This window comes from Plectropomus leopardus, chromosome 2 (assembly GCF_008729295.1).
Source record: "Plectropomus leopardus isolate mb chromosome 2, YSFRI_Pleo_2.0, whole genome shotgun sequence".
Classification (NCBI taxonomy): Eukaryota; Metazoa; Chordata; class Actinopteri; order Perciformes; family Serranidae; genus Plectropomus; species Plectropomus leopardus.
The window spans coordinates 25,610,176-25,625,462 of record NC_056464.1 but is presented as its reverse complement, the minus strand read 5'-3'; the positions used below and the strand labels follow the sequence as shown (position 1 = coordinate 25,625,462).

General features: G+C 39.8%; 1 protein-coding gene across 2 annotated transcripts in view; it reads left to right on the top strand.

Moving 5' to 3' along the window:
* Window positions 1-14,823, top strand: part of vgll4b (vestigial-like family member 4b) — a 51,943-nt gene extending 37,120 nt beyond the window's left edge. For both annotated transcript variants that reach the window (XM_042506372.1, XM_042506363.1), the window contains 3 exons: window positions 7,251-7,518; window positions 7,891-8,008; window positions 9,219-14,823. In XM_042506372.1, coding sequence (XP_042362306.1) covers window positions 7,251-7,518; window positions 7,891-8,008; window positions 9,219-9,475 — 643 coding nt within the window. In that variant the 3' untranslated portion in view covers window positions 9,476-14,823. The remainder of the gene's footprint in view (window positions 1-7,250; window positions 7,519-7,890; window positions 8,009-9,218) is intronic.
* The last annotated feature ends 464 nt before the right edge of the window (window positions 14,824-15,287 follow it).

Here is a 15,287-nt window from a genome sequence, read left to right as displayed (position 1 = left end):
CCAAATAATCAGGCTGAATTGCAGTTTCTTTTCACTTCATTATCTGACTCGCTGAAAAAGTTGTACACATGGACTGGTTCAGAGATCAAGCCAAGTGTTTTTTACTGTAGTGCGTAATCTTTTTCACATGCAGTTCTGAAAGGTAATTCTGTAGATATAGGAGCTAAAGGCAAAATCCAATTTGGTCAATCTGCTGCAATAAGTGCTGTAGCATACATAAACTGCAGCTGCTTTCTACTGGGAACTTCATTGGTAAGTTGTTCTCATGGAAGTTTCCCCATAGGCCAAATGGGGAGAAAATAAGAAAGAGGAGGAGTCAGTGTGTGAGAAAGAAAGGTTGAGCGTGGCCAAGCCAGGTGAAGTCATTGTTACCCTCTTGTTTTACATGGGACTGGACTATTTATGTAGTGTGTGGAGCTTGTGAGAAAAGGAGGGAGAGCATGTGGTTTTTTTTCTCTCTCTCTCTCTTGTGTGTGTGTGTGTGTGTGTGTGTGTGTGTGTGTGTGTGTGTGTGTGTGTGTGTGTGTGTGTGTGTGTGTGTGTGTGTGTGTGTGTGTGTGTGTGTGCTCTCATGTTGTTTTCTTTGCCTTCTTGTTGTGGTTGTTCCCATATCCGATGTGTCCCAGCTTTGATATCAAAGGGTTTTCTTCAGTTCTCTTTCTCTGCAGCCAGCTAACTGTCGAATATATGCTTGATTTTTTATCAGCGTTGCTATGCGAGTGGAAATCTGACAGATTTAAAATGGCCGTGTAAAGAAATGTCTGGAAATTGTGTGAAAGTTTATCTTACTTGCTTTAGATATTAGTCATAATACATGATTTAACATGGCATTTTGATTAATTCTATGTAATGTTCAATATTGCATATTGCATGTTGTATGTCAAGGACGATTATGTGATTTATAGCAAGTCTGTAAAGGACATCTGTTTCCTCTGGGTTTTGACTTTTCTATTTTAAAGGATACAAATATTATTGCTAACTTCCGCTCAGTCTTGCAGTCTTGAGCAGAGTAAACTGTATTGAGATGTTTGTATACTTTATATACATAGCCTGGGTAGGCCCTGTGGCTCTGTGTGTACTTGTGTTGATGTGTGTGTGTGTGTGTGTATATATATATATATGTATATATATATATATATATATATATATATATATATATATATATATATCTCCATTTTGTGGGTTTGAGCAGACCTCGCAGAGTTTGGGCCTGGTTGTAACCTGTGGTTGAGCCTTCATCCTCCTCTGCTCTTTTTCTTTTTTTCGTCTTCTTCTCTCTATGCCCTGATTCTTCCCAGATGTTTCCTGTGTGTATCTCTCTCTCTCTCTCTCTCTCTCTCTCTCTCTCTCTCTCTCTCTCTCTCTCTCTCTCTCTCTCTCTCTCTCTCTGTGTTCTTGTTCTTTATTTATTTCTTAAAGGAGTAGGATATGAACCTCTGCCCGACCAAAGATTTATAGTGAGGTTTTCTCTGAAGACTTTAGAGCACAATTGTGAGAAAAGGCGTAGAACTTTTATAGCTCCTGTATCTTTGCCTCTAAGTAAAATAAAACCAACTCACCAAATTGGCAATCTACAATAGAGCTAAAGCTGGAAACTAAACCATATTTTAAGTATTTTGTATATATTTTTATATTTACTTTATTTAGCTTTTCATTGTGATAATTAGGCAAGTTAGCTCATACAAAGCTGCTCGTTAAGCCAGCAAGAACAAATTACAAGTTTTCAGATTTTACAGGTGTGTTTTTTTTTTTTCTTTTTAAGTCATTCGAACACATGATCACAGTTGTGATCTCTAACTTGAGGTTGACTTGAAGACAGGGTGTCATGTGAATGGTAACTTAAAAGGCTGTACTTAATGACAGATGTGAGTGGTGTAATATTGTTCAGGATATATGGCTATATCATTTATGTATTGAGGGTTGGGACTCTCTGGGTTTTAAATTAAGGGATCTTCCAGTGAATGCCCACCACAGTGACTACCACTAATGTCAGGCTACACATAAGCCAGGCTCTAGTTAAGTAGAATCAAATAGATATCTGCTCTTTGTTTTTATCGTGTCAAGATGTCCGCTCTGACGTCAGTCACACAGTTTTTATTTTCAAAAACGAACCGGAAAAGAAGTCATCCTGAGAATAAGTATCACCCCTCTCCACTTCTTGTACATATAATTTCAAACAGCATAGTGCTGCTACACAATGTATGAAAAATACAAAATACTCTCTGGCATGCTGTTTTAGTAGTGTAGTACTATAAAAAAAAATATATTAAGGTAAGATTTAAGGTTAGAATCTTTGATAAGTGTTGAAACTATATTTTTCATGTTTCACCAAACGATCTGTGTAGACTTTAGATTTTAAGGTCACAATTTGATTCAATTATTGATTTAAAAGTTTTTTCAGCACTAAAGGCTATGCTAAAATCATAGACAACTGATCGGTAAAGATCAACAAATTATTGATTTTATTAAGAACTATCTTTTCTTTTTTTAAAATCTTCTTTGAAAATATGAGCTACATAGTATCTGGCAGCATCACCATTCTTGCCTTTATTTGATGATTGAAATCATCATTTCAGTCAATTTTTGATCTGGAATCGAAATTGTGAAACCCCTAGTTGACATATGTCCGAAACAAACAAAAAAAATACACCCCTTGTTTTACCAGGTAAACAAGGAAAGTGTCATGAAAAAAAAAGTTTCAAAATTTAGTATGGAAACGCTGGCTCAGATATAATATTTATCTGCAGTTGAACCTCACACTCCAAAAAGTTCACATCATTTAAGCCAGAATCTATCCTACACCCTAAAATCCATCAAGACTCAACCCATCTGTAACCAGCTTTTATAAACATTGTAGAAACACAGTACTGTTGCTGATCAATTTTTAGAATTTTAAGGGACCACCATTATAATTAACATCTTCACTTCACATCAGACACTCTCTTTTTATTCCAAGTGAACTATATTTACTGCCCTCTGTTTTATTTTAGATGCTTTATTCTGAGTGTGTAAATTTATCCCTCAAAAACACCACAATGGGACCAAAAAAGCAGAATTCATGTACAGTACTTTCTCCTGACAGTCTGATGCTCTGCTTTTTAAAGATGTCGAAATGACTGCTGAGCAGCCCAACAGCTGTCAGTGATGACACAAAATGATGATGATTACGAAGTGCCTGTAAACTACAGGCTGTCTTTATATATAGAAAGAAGTAAATGAGTAGTGGCATTTAGTCACTGCTGGTAAAATCTACAGGGACAGGTTTGTTTTGTTTTTTTGTATAATTGAGTGCTTTCTTTCATATCTAAACATGCATTGTTAGATCTGAGCTTCTCTCTGTCCCCTCCACTGCTGTGTAATATTATCTTATATTGATGTTTGATTCAAGAATAATAAGTTACCTAGAGAACATTTATTGTGAAATAAGATCAAGTTGTGTCCCCAACCTCTTCCCCTGTCTCCATGCTTTTTAAAATTCAGCTTGTCTCCTTATACCTCTTGTAGTTGCCAAGTCCCAGAGTTCTCTACTTTACAAAGGCTGTCCCCTTCTCCCTCTTCTCTCCTCCGCTTTTAGCTCTCATCCTCTCCTCTAGCCCCAGACCTGGAAGCTCTCTCCCTTCAGCTCTAGCCCTTGTTACCACCCCCAAACCCATGTCTTATGTGTCCCCCTTGTCATCCGCCCTTTGCGTCCTCTCCCTCTACCCCCAGCTGCGACCATAACGGTAATTGAGAGGTGAGTAAGAGAGACAAAGACACAGGGTGGGTTTTGAATGCCTGATCCCTGGCATGAAATGTGGTCCCGGGTTTGGTGGGCAATCAGGCGAGGGGAAGGCGGGGGCGGCGGTGTATTCGACAGCCACGCCATTCATTGGTTGGATTTGTTGATCCCGTTCACTGGCTCCTGCGACAGCCCCTCTTGTGTGAGGATGTGGCTTGCCTGCTCTTTGGCAGTGATTAAAGTTTGGAACAACTTCCACAACCTAAGTCAAGACCCAGCTGCTGGGGGGGGGGGGGGGGGATGAGAGACGGAGAGCTTTATTATCTGTTTGCCTCTGAGCTAATCTGCTGATTGTTTTTATTCGAAGATAACAGAGTTATACAGGAGGGCCTTGGTTTGTAGCATTTGATTAAAAGTTGATGTTCTCTGGAGAAATAATATAAACAATATACTCACTTGAGCACACTTTGTGATTATTATGACTTGATATTTTTGTGATGAACTCCACAATGCAGTTATTTTTTGACTATTTTATAACAGAAAACTGATGCCACGAGGGGAAAACATAAAAGCTTGTTGGTAAGCCGTCGGCCAGGGTTTATAAAAGCGCTGCCAAGTCTCTCCCTCTTTAACCCTCAGGAAGTTAGCTGCCGATTGTGAGGGGGGAAAAAAAGAGAAAGAAAGACAAAGACGGAAAAAAGAAAGAGGGGGGTTTCTGCTAATGTAAGCTCTCGGCACAAACGAAGGAAACTACCGACCTCACTCTTTCTTATAGTAGAGGTCCAGACCATTCACATGCAGCCCCCCCTCCTCCTCGGCTCTTCCTCTCTCCCTCTCTGTATTCTGTTGAGACTATTTATTTGTGGAGGACGCTGCTGTGGGCTCCAGATGCTTGACCCAGCAGTCAGGTTGCCTGGTCACATGGATCTACAACTGTTTGCCTGAACTTGTTGTTTTGCATCCAAACAAACCTTAAAGGGCTGCTGCAGCTTTTGCATTCTGTGTCTGTAGTGTGTTCTCATTCAGACTTTTTTTCTGGAAAAATGCCTCCACATGGTGAAGAATAAAGAGGGAATTTCATGTAGTACTCTGTCAGACCAGTGGTGGATGAAGTACCTGAAAGCCATACCTGAGTAAAAGAACAGATGTCTAACCAGAAAATTACTTTGGTAGAAGTTAAAGTCACCCACTGGAATATTACTTGAGTATCAGTCTTAAGGTATCTGATATTTACAGTTCTAAACTATCAATGTGATATTACGAAGTTAAATGTACTTAAGTATTGAAAGTAAAAGTATTAGTAAATGCTGTTATTAAAAAGCAAGCTGTTTATTTCTTTAATAGTGTACAGACAAAATAATGCTTTTTTTTTTACAGCTAAAAGGATTTAACAAACTATCTACCAAAATTCAGTTTTTCCTTTTCTCCCATTCCTTCAGTTATCCATCCAACCCTTCCTCCCGTATCCCCTATTTTGTAGTAAGTAACTAAGTTGTTTAGGGTAAATATAGTGGATTAAAAGTAAACCTTTTATTTAGAAAATGTAGTGGAGTCAAGTACAGATACTCCCAAAAAATATGGCAGCACTGTAACAAAGTATTATTTCTTCATTACATTACACCATCGGTCCGAAATCTATAGTAAATGTTGTGTCCAGGCTTCAGTGTCTGTATATAGTGTACATGCGAGTTAAGAAAGAAGTCAGAGAGAGTGTTTTAATTTGTGAATGAATGTGTATTTGGTGTTTGTGTGTGTCATGTGTGTTTGGAGTTGGAGAGGAAAAAAGGAGATAGCGAGATGGGAGTACAGTAAATCTTGCTCCTTGTAACTCGGTCTCAAATTGTAGGAGGGGAGTGGAGCTGCAGCAAGGGTGTAATACACAGTTGAACACACAAACACACACACACACACACACACACAAAGACCACATTTGACGCACTGAGCAACATAATTGCTACCTGTTAAACTGCAAGCAAGTGTGCACAGTATCAGGCACCACCACTTCAACACATATCAAACATTTCAAAGTCATTACCGTCAGAGCTGGGAGGGAAAAGGGAGGCCGAAATCTGTGTTGTGTCAAACTGTCGTGACTTGAATCCCTTATCCTTATTGCTGTTTTTTTAATGATTAAAATATGAGCTCAGAGTTCGGGGAGGACTAAGGGATTTCTTAGCGGTAGCAAGTCATTTTCTTTCATTTGAAAAATGTGTTTCAGACTACCTTCTTTCACCTTTAGTATTCAGCTAATTGTTGCAAGGGAGGATGGTGTGAAGCAGAAAAGAAGTGTAACAAACACACAAAAGGAATGTCAACAATAACTTTAGCAGTTTAAATCAAATGTTTAGATTCAGAGGGACAGCTCCTCGGCTCATGTGTATGCTGCATTAGCACTGCAGGATTTTCCAATCGGACAGCAGTGCGTGCTGCCGACTTCAGGATCTCTGAAGACATAAAAGCTGATTCACTTAACTGAGGAAACCACTTTAGATCTTTGAACTTTGTGCCTGGTAGCCGCTCTGTGCAGGGATAAGTTTGGAGTCCATCCATGTTGGATATAGTTAGGAAAGTGTTTCTTCCTATTTCCTACACTTAACAGCAAAGAGACAGTGAGTGTGTGTGAGCATGTGCTTGTACAAAACGGTCTTATCAAGCCCTCGAGCAATCTAAGAAGCAAGAGTGTGTGTATGAATGTGTGTGTGTAAGGTCAGTATTAATAGCTTCTGCTGGTCCTGCAGTGTTTGACAGAGAGCCCCATTTACAATTGCTCTTTTGTTTATCTTCCCTCTTTTCTCCCTCATCTCATCTCTCTGAGCCCCTTTATATCGTGCTGTCTTTATTCGTCTCTCCACTGCTCATCTTTTTTTCCCCTTTCCATTTTCTTACTTCAACACACCATCTGCCACTAGTCTTTTCTTGTCTTTCTTTTGAGCTCATCCCTCACACCAGCGTTTGGGTTTTCAACAACTTAAGATCAGGTGGCATGTCAGTAAAATGCAAAGATTTGTGCAAGCTCCAAATATCCTATCATATCCCCTCTTTTACAGCAGTTAAGAGCACAACACAAAATATGATGGGGTTGTCGTTTAGCTAAATAGCAAACATGTTATCTTTTTGGCAAAACTGGAATTTTCATTTCTTACTTAAAACTGCTGGAAGTAGGCTTGGGCAATATCTATCACCGGGATATATGGATTATGACTGTATCATTGTACGGCTCCCCAACTGCTCACGCATGCAGTGTGGCCCAGGTGTAACCTCCAGGGCATGTGATGCACAGTGCGTGCAAAATGTCCTCATATAAAGTTAATAGAAAGCTGAGGGTCCATATCTTTAATGCTACTAAAAATCACACCATCAGCATTTCTAAATACACTGGTATACCTTGGTGCCCATGTCTAGTTAAGCTAAATCAAAATGGATCCAATATGTCTTTTTACTGGATTCATAATCAGTATAACACCACTGGACTTCACCCCTTAAATAAATACAAATAAAATAATATACCTCTGCCTGTTTCTCTGTTCCCCAGGAAACCTAACGGAGACTACCGCAGCTCTCCCATCCCCAAGGACCGCAGCCGGAGCCCCATTGAGCGCGTAGTGGTGCCCAGCGCTCTGGGAGTCCACAGCAACCACCTGTACAGCCATGCCCACCACCACCATCACCACCTGGCCAGCTTAGCTGGCATGGACCAGCCACTTGCACTCACCAAAAACAACATGGTGGAGTCTGCACGCAGCAGCACAGCAGCTATGGCCACAGTGCCGCACACAGTCAGCGCCGTGGAACGCCAGCAGGTAATATGCACATCCTGTTTCTTTAGTTCTGCATCTTTTGCAAATTGTTGGGTAAAACCTCAACTCTGGTAGGTCCCCCACATGATGTGACTTATGTGCTTTCATTAGCCAGGCTCCTTGGTTGGTGGGGAGTATAAATTTCCTATTTGACTTGTTGGCCAAAAATGTTTTAAAACCCTGGTGGTCACTGAATCATTCGCTCTCCCTCAAACATCAAACCTCCTTAAAGTCCACCCTCTGTACTTGAATATTTCCCTCTTTTTGTAAATCTGTTCACTTTTTTTCTAGTTATTCTTGAGCCCACTCTTAACACAATTGCTCATGTTGTGTTTGCTGATCTCTAAATGTGGAATTTGTGTTTTTGTGTTTCAGAATCGTCCTTCAGTGATCACATGCGCCCCGGCCAACAACCGCAACTGCAACCTGTCTCACTGTCCAGTGTCCCACAATGGCTGTGCAAGCCTCACCAACAACTACAGAAGAATCAACAGTGAGTGTTTTGATGGGAGTGCTTCCAGATGGACTCTCAAACATAAAGGAGGACAGACAGTCAGACAAGATGTATTCTAGTTCTCTATAGGCATGTCATGATACCAGAAAGTTAGTAGTCAATACCAATAACTGCAAAAAACAAAACAGTAAGCCCTATTTACTTAAACATACACTTCTCTGTTAAAAGCATTTACATTTATATGATATAATGTTATTAATTCTTAATGATTTGCCTCAAACACAAAGTGCTAGTATATGTGGGTTCATGAGATTTTGTGGGCAGGGAAATATATTCATATATAACCCCAAATTTTACAAAAATTATGTACTGCCCCTTCAGTTTTCGAGGAATTACACCCCCGGTTTATCTACTATACTGGGGAAAATTTAGTATCCTCACATTTTCAGAATTTTTGCAAAGATTTGGTACCTAATTATTGGTTTTGTGATATCTGTAATTCTCTATATAAAAGTATATTTAATTTATTCTAGTATATTTATATTTTTCAGGACTTAGCTTTATGGTAGATGCAGCAGTGATGGATGAACATATCAAAATTTAATTGATATCAGTCGTTACCAAGTAACCTTTACTGGACACATTGTTCCAAAAAGTGGATATAATTTTGGAAAATGAGTTTCCCACACAGTGCAGTTTGTGGGAAACCTCTCTGTGACTGCAAATCACCCTCCAGAGAAAACACAACCGCTCATACTCTCCACGTTCAGACTGACTTATACAACCAGTGAAAAAAGAAACGTCCCAGTTTTCTGTCAGTGAGTCTCAGAGGCATCAACATGCCTTATTTACTACCTTTTCTGTTATCACTGTACTGGAAAAGTCACTTGAGGCCTCAGCCAAACATATGTCTGTTTTATTCGGCCCATCTGTGAGTGTGGGTCATGTTTTCTGTGGGTTGATAACTTAACTGTGGCCATTTTTATGACCCTAGTGAAATCCCTATGATCTCATTGAGGTCAACAGTGAAATTTAAAACAGTGATTTAATATAGAAAAAACTGCAATGAAAAAGTGAAGTAGATGTTGGAGTTAGTATTTTTCCACTGACCTAAAATGCACATTACCAATGTTTAAACTGATGCTAGGCAATAAATTGGCCGCTGAACTTTATAGAATTCAATTTTAGAGAAGTTTCTGTTTTCATTATGGCAACTAAAATCTGCCTTCTCCTATCCTGCCTGTCCTAGCCAATACAGCTTGCGACCCTGTGATCGAGGAGCACTTCCGCCGCAGTCTGGGGAAGAACTACAAGGAGCCGGAGCCCACCGCCACCAACTCTGTGTCCATCACAGGCTCAGTGGACGACCACTTTGCCAAGGCACTGGGCGAGACCTGGCTGCAGATCAAAAATAAGGGGAGCCCCTCGTCCTCCAGCAGCAGCCCAAACTCCTCCCCCGACAGTCACATGGTCAATCACAACCACTCCCCGTCTGTGGTCTCCTGAAGTAGGAGGAGTACACGAGGGATTTTTCCCCAGTCCTCCCTACCATCCCGGCTCCAACACCCAAGCCCTTGTCACTTTGCTCTGTCATCAGCATCCCAGAGGGAATGCCTGCCTGCTGGTCTGCTCAGAACATCTAAAACCCTCGAGCCTGCTCTCTCTCTCTATGCACTCATAGAGGATCAATCAAGCAATAACAATGTGGCCGTATTTTTGCCCTCTGGTACGGTATTACCAGAGAATAATCCGTAACGAGTGATGAGGGTTCGACTTTGGGACTTGACTGGAGCATCAAGCTGCTCCTTCCAATCATTCATCATCCCTGCATGTCAAGCTTGGAGCTGAGCAAGTGTCTGTAGTTATATGTACATAAAGAGAGAGAGGAAAGGTGGCATTTTAATTATTAATTTTCTTCTTTTTTTGTTGTTGTTTGTTTCTTTAACAGTAGTTTTGTGTTCTGCTTTTGCGTTATGAGATGCCCAACATTTGAAAGAAGAAATAAGTGAGAAACACTTTGGAGAAAATCATCACAAACCACCTGACTGTGCTACCAAAGAAACCTCAGACACTGATGCTTATCAACGCCCGCCTCGAAAACAAAACATCAAAAAGCCATCTTGCGATCTCCCTCTGTTTTCATCTCTTCTCACCTTCCTTCTCTCTCCCTCTCGCTCCTGTGTTCGTGTTTTGGGGTTTTTGTCACTGTATGTGTATACTTAGGTGATCGACTTGGTCTGATTTGCACTACTGCCGTAGAGGGTGAAGGTTGGTATGTCAATATTGTAATCTGGCACTGCACACACTGGGACTGATAGAGCTGGTTTTGGCGCAGTCTGGTATAATTCATCTTTTGTTGGAAACTCTATTTGATCCCATTTACTGTTTTTTAAAATCTACCCGGACATAATTTCATCCTGGCCCTGACAAAAAAAAAATACTTACGCATTAGTGTTTGAATGCATTTTGGAGAAATGGAAAATGCACACCAGTGGGACTGGGCAGTATAAAGTGTTAGAGATATGCAAAGTAACAAGAATTTGGATACCAAGGTCCAATCCCAATACACACCTTGCCCCAACCACTTAGCTCTTGCCCTGTTGTTTTGCGTGTTTATGTAGAGTTACCCGATTCTTGTTGGGACAGAGAGGTAGGGCAAATTGTTAGGGCTACATGGCTCTCCAAATGGAAAGCACCAAAAAACACCACAGTGTATTCTCTTTATTAAATTAATGACAGAGAACTCCATATTATGTTAGATTCAGTCTATTATGGTCCTTTTCATTATAACAAGCTTAGAAAAAGAAATCGCTAATCTACCGGTATCTTGGTAGCTAGCTAGCTAATATTATATTATTAATGCTGTATGACAGCTCTGCATTTTGACATATTTCCATGTTGCATTCCCCCTTTTAAAGGCATATGGCGCCTGAAATTTAACGAAACTCCAGCAGCAAAATCGCTGCTCTTGTTACTGCTCCTGTAATATCAGGCAAGATAGGAGCAGGGGTTGCTAACATTATTCCACTGAGCACAGCCAGTGGCTGGTAATGAAGCAATGTTCTGTTTTTTTATTCCATGACTTGTTTGATTAATTAATTGATTGCATGAAACTTTAGTGGTGAAGAAATTCTGGTGTTCTGACAACAGCAAAAGGCTTCCTGTAGCAGTATTAACATCAGCGCAGCATCACAGACTACAGTTTCATGGGGGACGATTTCAACCTCTACCACTTGAAACTCTGTTCTGAGGGGCAAAGGGTCTCGAAAATGAGGGGTAGAGGTAAAAATAAGTAATGGGATTGGGCCCGTGTGTTCCAGTATAAAGTACATTTTGTCAGATCACTGCATGTTGGTTAGTACAGCTGTTAGGTGGGCGAAAAAAAGGTTGCTTGTATTGCCACCTCTGGCAACCCTAAACAGCGCCAAACTGTTAGAATTCATTTTACAAGCACAGTCACGTTATCAAATCAGCCCACTGTGGTGTTGATGGACATCACAGCCTGTTTGAGAGCAGATCAGGGCCTAAAGAACACAGCTGTACGACCTGCAGCATGTTGCAGGTCGTGATTTGCTGAATAATGTGCTTTGCTGTGTTTAACAGGCTCAAGTGCTGACAGCAACGAGGGGATAGATGATGCTGCATGTCACTTTGTGGTTGTAAAAAAAAAAAAAGTCTGGTTTCTTGACCGGGGGAGAGAAGATTATTCAGATCTCTTCAAACACACCTTTGTTTTTGTATCTCTTTGAACACGGGTGTTGGAATTATATTTGGCTTACACCCTGCAACCCCTCCCTCTCCTACACACTGTGGTTTGATAGATTTCTACAAGGTTTGAAGGGTAAACTAATGCTTTTACACATGCATGTTTTTTTCTTTGTTTTGTTTTTAATAGCTGGTATCTATTAATGTTTTTAAGCATTTCAATCTTAACTACTATTAGCCTTTTTCATTCGGACGTTAGTTGTTACTTCTTTCGTTGTCAGTAACAGACATAGACACTATACACTCACTGCTGGGTCAGTCGTACTCCATATTATTTTTATTGTTATTATTGCAATTTTGTGCTTTTGTTTTCCATTAATATCAGTATGCTAACAAACATCTATAGTGGGACAGCCTCCGGACAGGCTCTGTGTAACGATGAGGGCTGCGTTTCTCAAAACCGTCTCAGCACAGGAATTGGTTGGCTCATTCCCACGGTCGAGCAGAGATGTTTAAAATTTTGAGCTGGCTTTGGGATACGCAGTCCGTAAAACTTTTCTTAAGATGTTGATCCATCAGTGGTACAGGATGCTACAACCTTCAGCATGAGCGAACTGAGACACCAAGTCAGCATAAATTAGTCAACAAGGCTTTGTTTTCCTAAAAAGCATCTCAAATTGGTTTTATTCTTATGAGTGTATTTGGCTGTCCATTAAAATCACCACAATGACCAGCCTTTGTGCCCCAAAAGTACACAGCCTAGTATGCCATGATGCTTTTGAGAAACAAGGTTTTACATATAGTAAGAACTAGTGATGACGGCTCTCAAAAATTTTGTCGAGGCTTAAGAGCTGTGTATAACCTTGCAGGAAGATTGCCGCAAACAAAACAGCAGCAGCAACACTTGCAGGTGGTTATTTAAATTTATGGCTCTCAACCTTCATACGTTGACTTTTTTTGTCTCCACTTGGTGTCCAGACTTTTGTTTTTGTACTTCAGTGCTTTCTTTTCTGAACATCATTGTGATTTTATGCAGTAAAGCTAGACTGCTGCTGTCTGAGAAAATGAATTTTACTCTGTTAAAGAGCCTGCGCCAAGGTGGCATACATTCCTCCTATAGGGAACTTTGTACAGGCCTCATACACACTCAGTATCTCCACATTAACACAGAGCTAAGAACCAGTCAGGGCCAACTGTCCCAGAGTTCCCTGCCAATGTTTTTTTTGTCTTTAATAGAATTACAAGTGTCTGATTTTTTTTCTTTTTTCACTGCATGAAGCAGATTGGTAATGAGTTCATATCATATGATAAATGAACAAGCATTTATGCCATAAATACATAAAACACCTTTTGGGACATTCAGAGTCTAGAACTGTAATGGTGGACAGTTATGAGTCACTCTGTTTCAAAAGTACGGTTTCATTTTGTGTTTCAGAGCTGAAGTTAAAAGGTTATCAGGTTCACATTTGTTTGGTTTCTGTCATTTTTATCAAGTATGATGAGAACATCCATTAGTTCTCTAACTGGAGCTCTCATGGGACATCTGTGTGTTCTAGAATGTCCACACATTCCATCCTCAGCTGAACAGACGCGACAGACTCAGAACCGATGGTGAAAGTTCTAGAATCTTCACATACACAAAATTTTTAATCAGAAGACAAATGCCAGTGAATCAATATCCCAAACAAATAAGTATTCTCAGTGTAAATGTGCTTTCTGTGACCTGAGTGGTTTGGATGGTAATTTTTTTTAGTAGGCAGGTTCGGGATGAGGGCGAAGCTTCAGGAGCTGAGCTTCTGTAAGTACGTCCTGTGAGCCAGGAGACATTCAGCTGCCACTGAAAGTCTCACAGTGGTGACCCCCCCCCCCACCCCCGTCCCCACCCACACATTCAGCTGACCCTGATTAAGATTTGTTGTAGCAAGCAACATGCTAGAAAACACGAGGGAAAAGGGCTCAATGTACAGAGGATTTTGTTTGTCTATTATTATTCTTTCTCATTATCATTTCACTACCACCCTGTAGGTAGGAGGCTCTCTGTCTGCTTCGGCACACACTCCCTACACACTGTAGGAAAATCACTTAATAAAATACTTTTTTATAATAGGTAACTATAAGACCATCATTACGCTGTGCGTAACGAATGTACAGAGAAAAAAATCGTAGGTATTTTTTGAGGAACAATTAATTTGTTAATGATATGTAGCTATTTAATTGTTGTTTTTCCCTGTCCTTATATTGTAATCATTGCATTTTCTTTTTTTGTGAAAAAAGTTGATCTTTTTTGTTTATAGAGTTTGTCTTGTTAGAGTAAAGGTTCAAGTGCAGGAACACAGTAAACGTATGAAACCATAATAAGCCACTAGTGTGTTGGTGACAATCGCTACTTCCAGTGGTCCCCAATGTTCTGCAATCACTTTACTTGTGTTCTATCTTGTGACTTCTGAGACATAAGAACTGAAAGGTTGTTGTTTTAGAGGCCCCCCAAGTTTTGCATTCATGGAACATAATTATTTTGCCACTAGCCCAGTGAGTCCTGCCACTAATTTCCATTAAACTTAAAGTAAAGATCTATATTAGTCATGGGCTAGAAGGAAGTTAAAAATCCGTCTGCTGTTTGTAAGGAAAACAAATTCTATGAACTGAGATGTAAGTAAAACCATCGGATTGGTTGAACTGCACTGAAATCAAAACACTTAAGTTTAGTCACTGAATTGATGAAACTCATACAGCATTTTTGTACCCATTTTGTGCTAAAGTTTATCTGCGTCATCTCCTTAACCAGTCACTGAGGCAGAGATTTGACCAGCAAATGAGCTTTGGGGATGTCACCCTTGTATCCGATGTCGCTGTTCACATCAGTGGCAGCCATTTTGCATCTGTGATCAAGTAAACATGAAAATTGAACAGATAAATCAGAGAAATTGGTTTGTACTCTGACTGTACCACATTTTCCAGGTCCTTTCTGAAGTTGAAGTAGCATGTACCTAGTGGTAGTAATACTCTGAAATGTAAAAAGAAAAAAAAATGTATCAAGAAAACAAAAGTCAATTTGTGGCTCTGTGTCTCCTACTAAAAAGGTTTTGGCAGGCCACCTTTTTTGTACGTAAAGTAGCCTTGATGAACAATAAAGTGCTTTTAAACCACGATCTGACTGTTGACCTGTATCTTGCTGCTCTGGTATAAGTCTTGGTATAACGTGTCAAATGGCATGCTATACTAAGACTTTTAAAAAAAAAAGTCTTAGTATAACGTGTCAAATGGCATGCTATGTTACGACTTTTTTAAAAGTCGTAATATAACGTGTCAAATGACATGCTATACTAGACTTTTTTTAAAGTCTTAGTATAGCATGTCATTTGACATGTTATACTAAGACTTTTTTTTAAAAAAGTCTTAGTATAACGTGAAATGGCATGCTATACTAGACTTTTTTTAAAGTCCTAGTATAACATGTCAAATGACATGCTATACTAAGACTTTTTTTAAAAANAGCATGCCTTTTTAAAAGTCGTAATATGACGTGTCAAATGACATGCTATACTAGACTTTTTTTAAAGTCTTAGTATAGCATGTCATTTGACATGTTATACTAAGACTTTTTTTTAAAAAA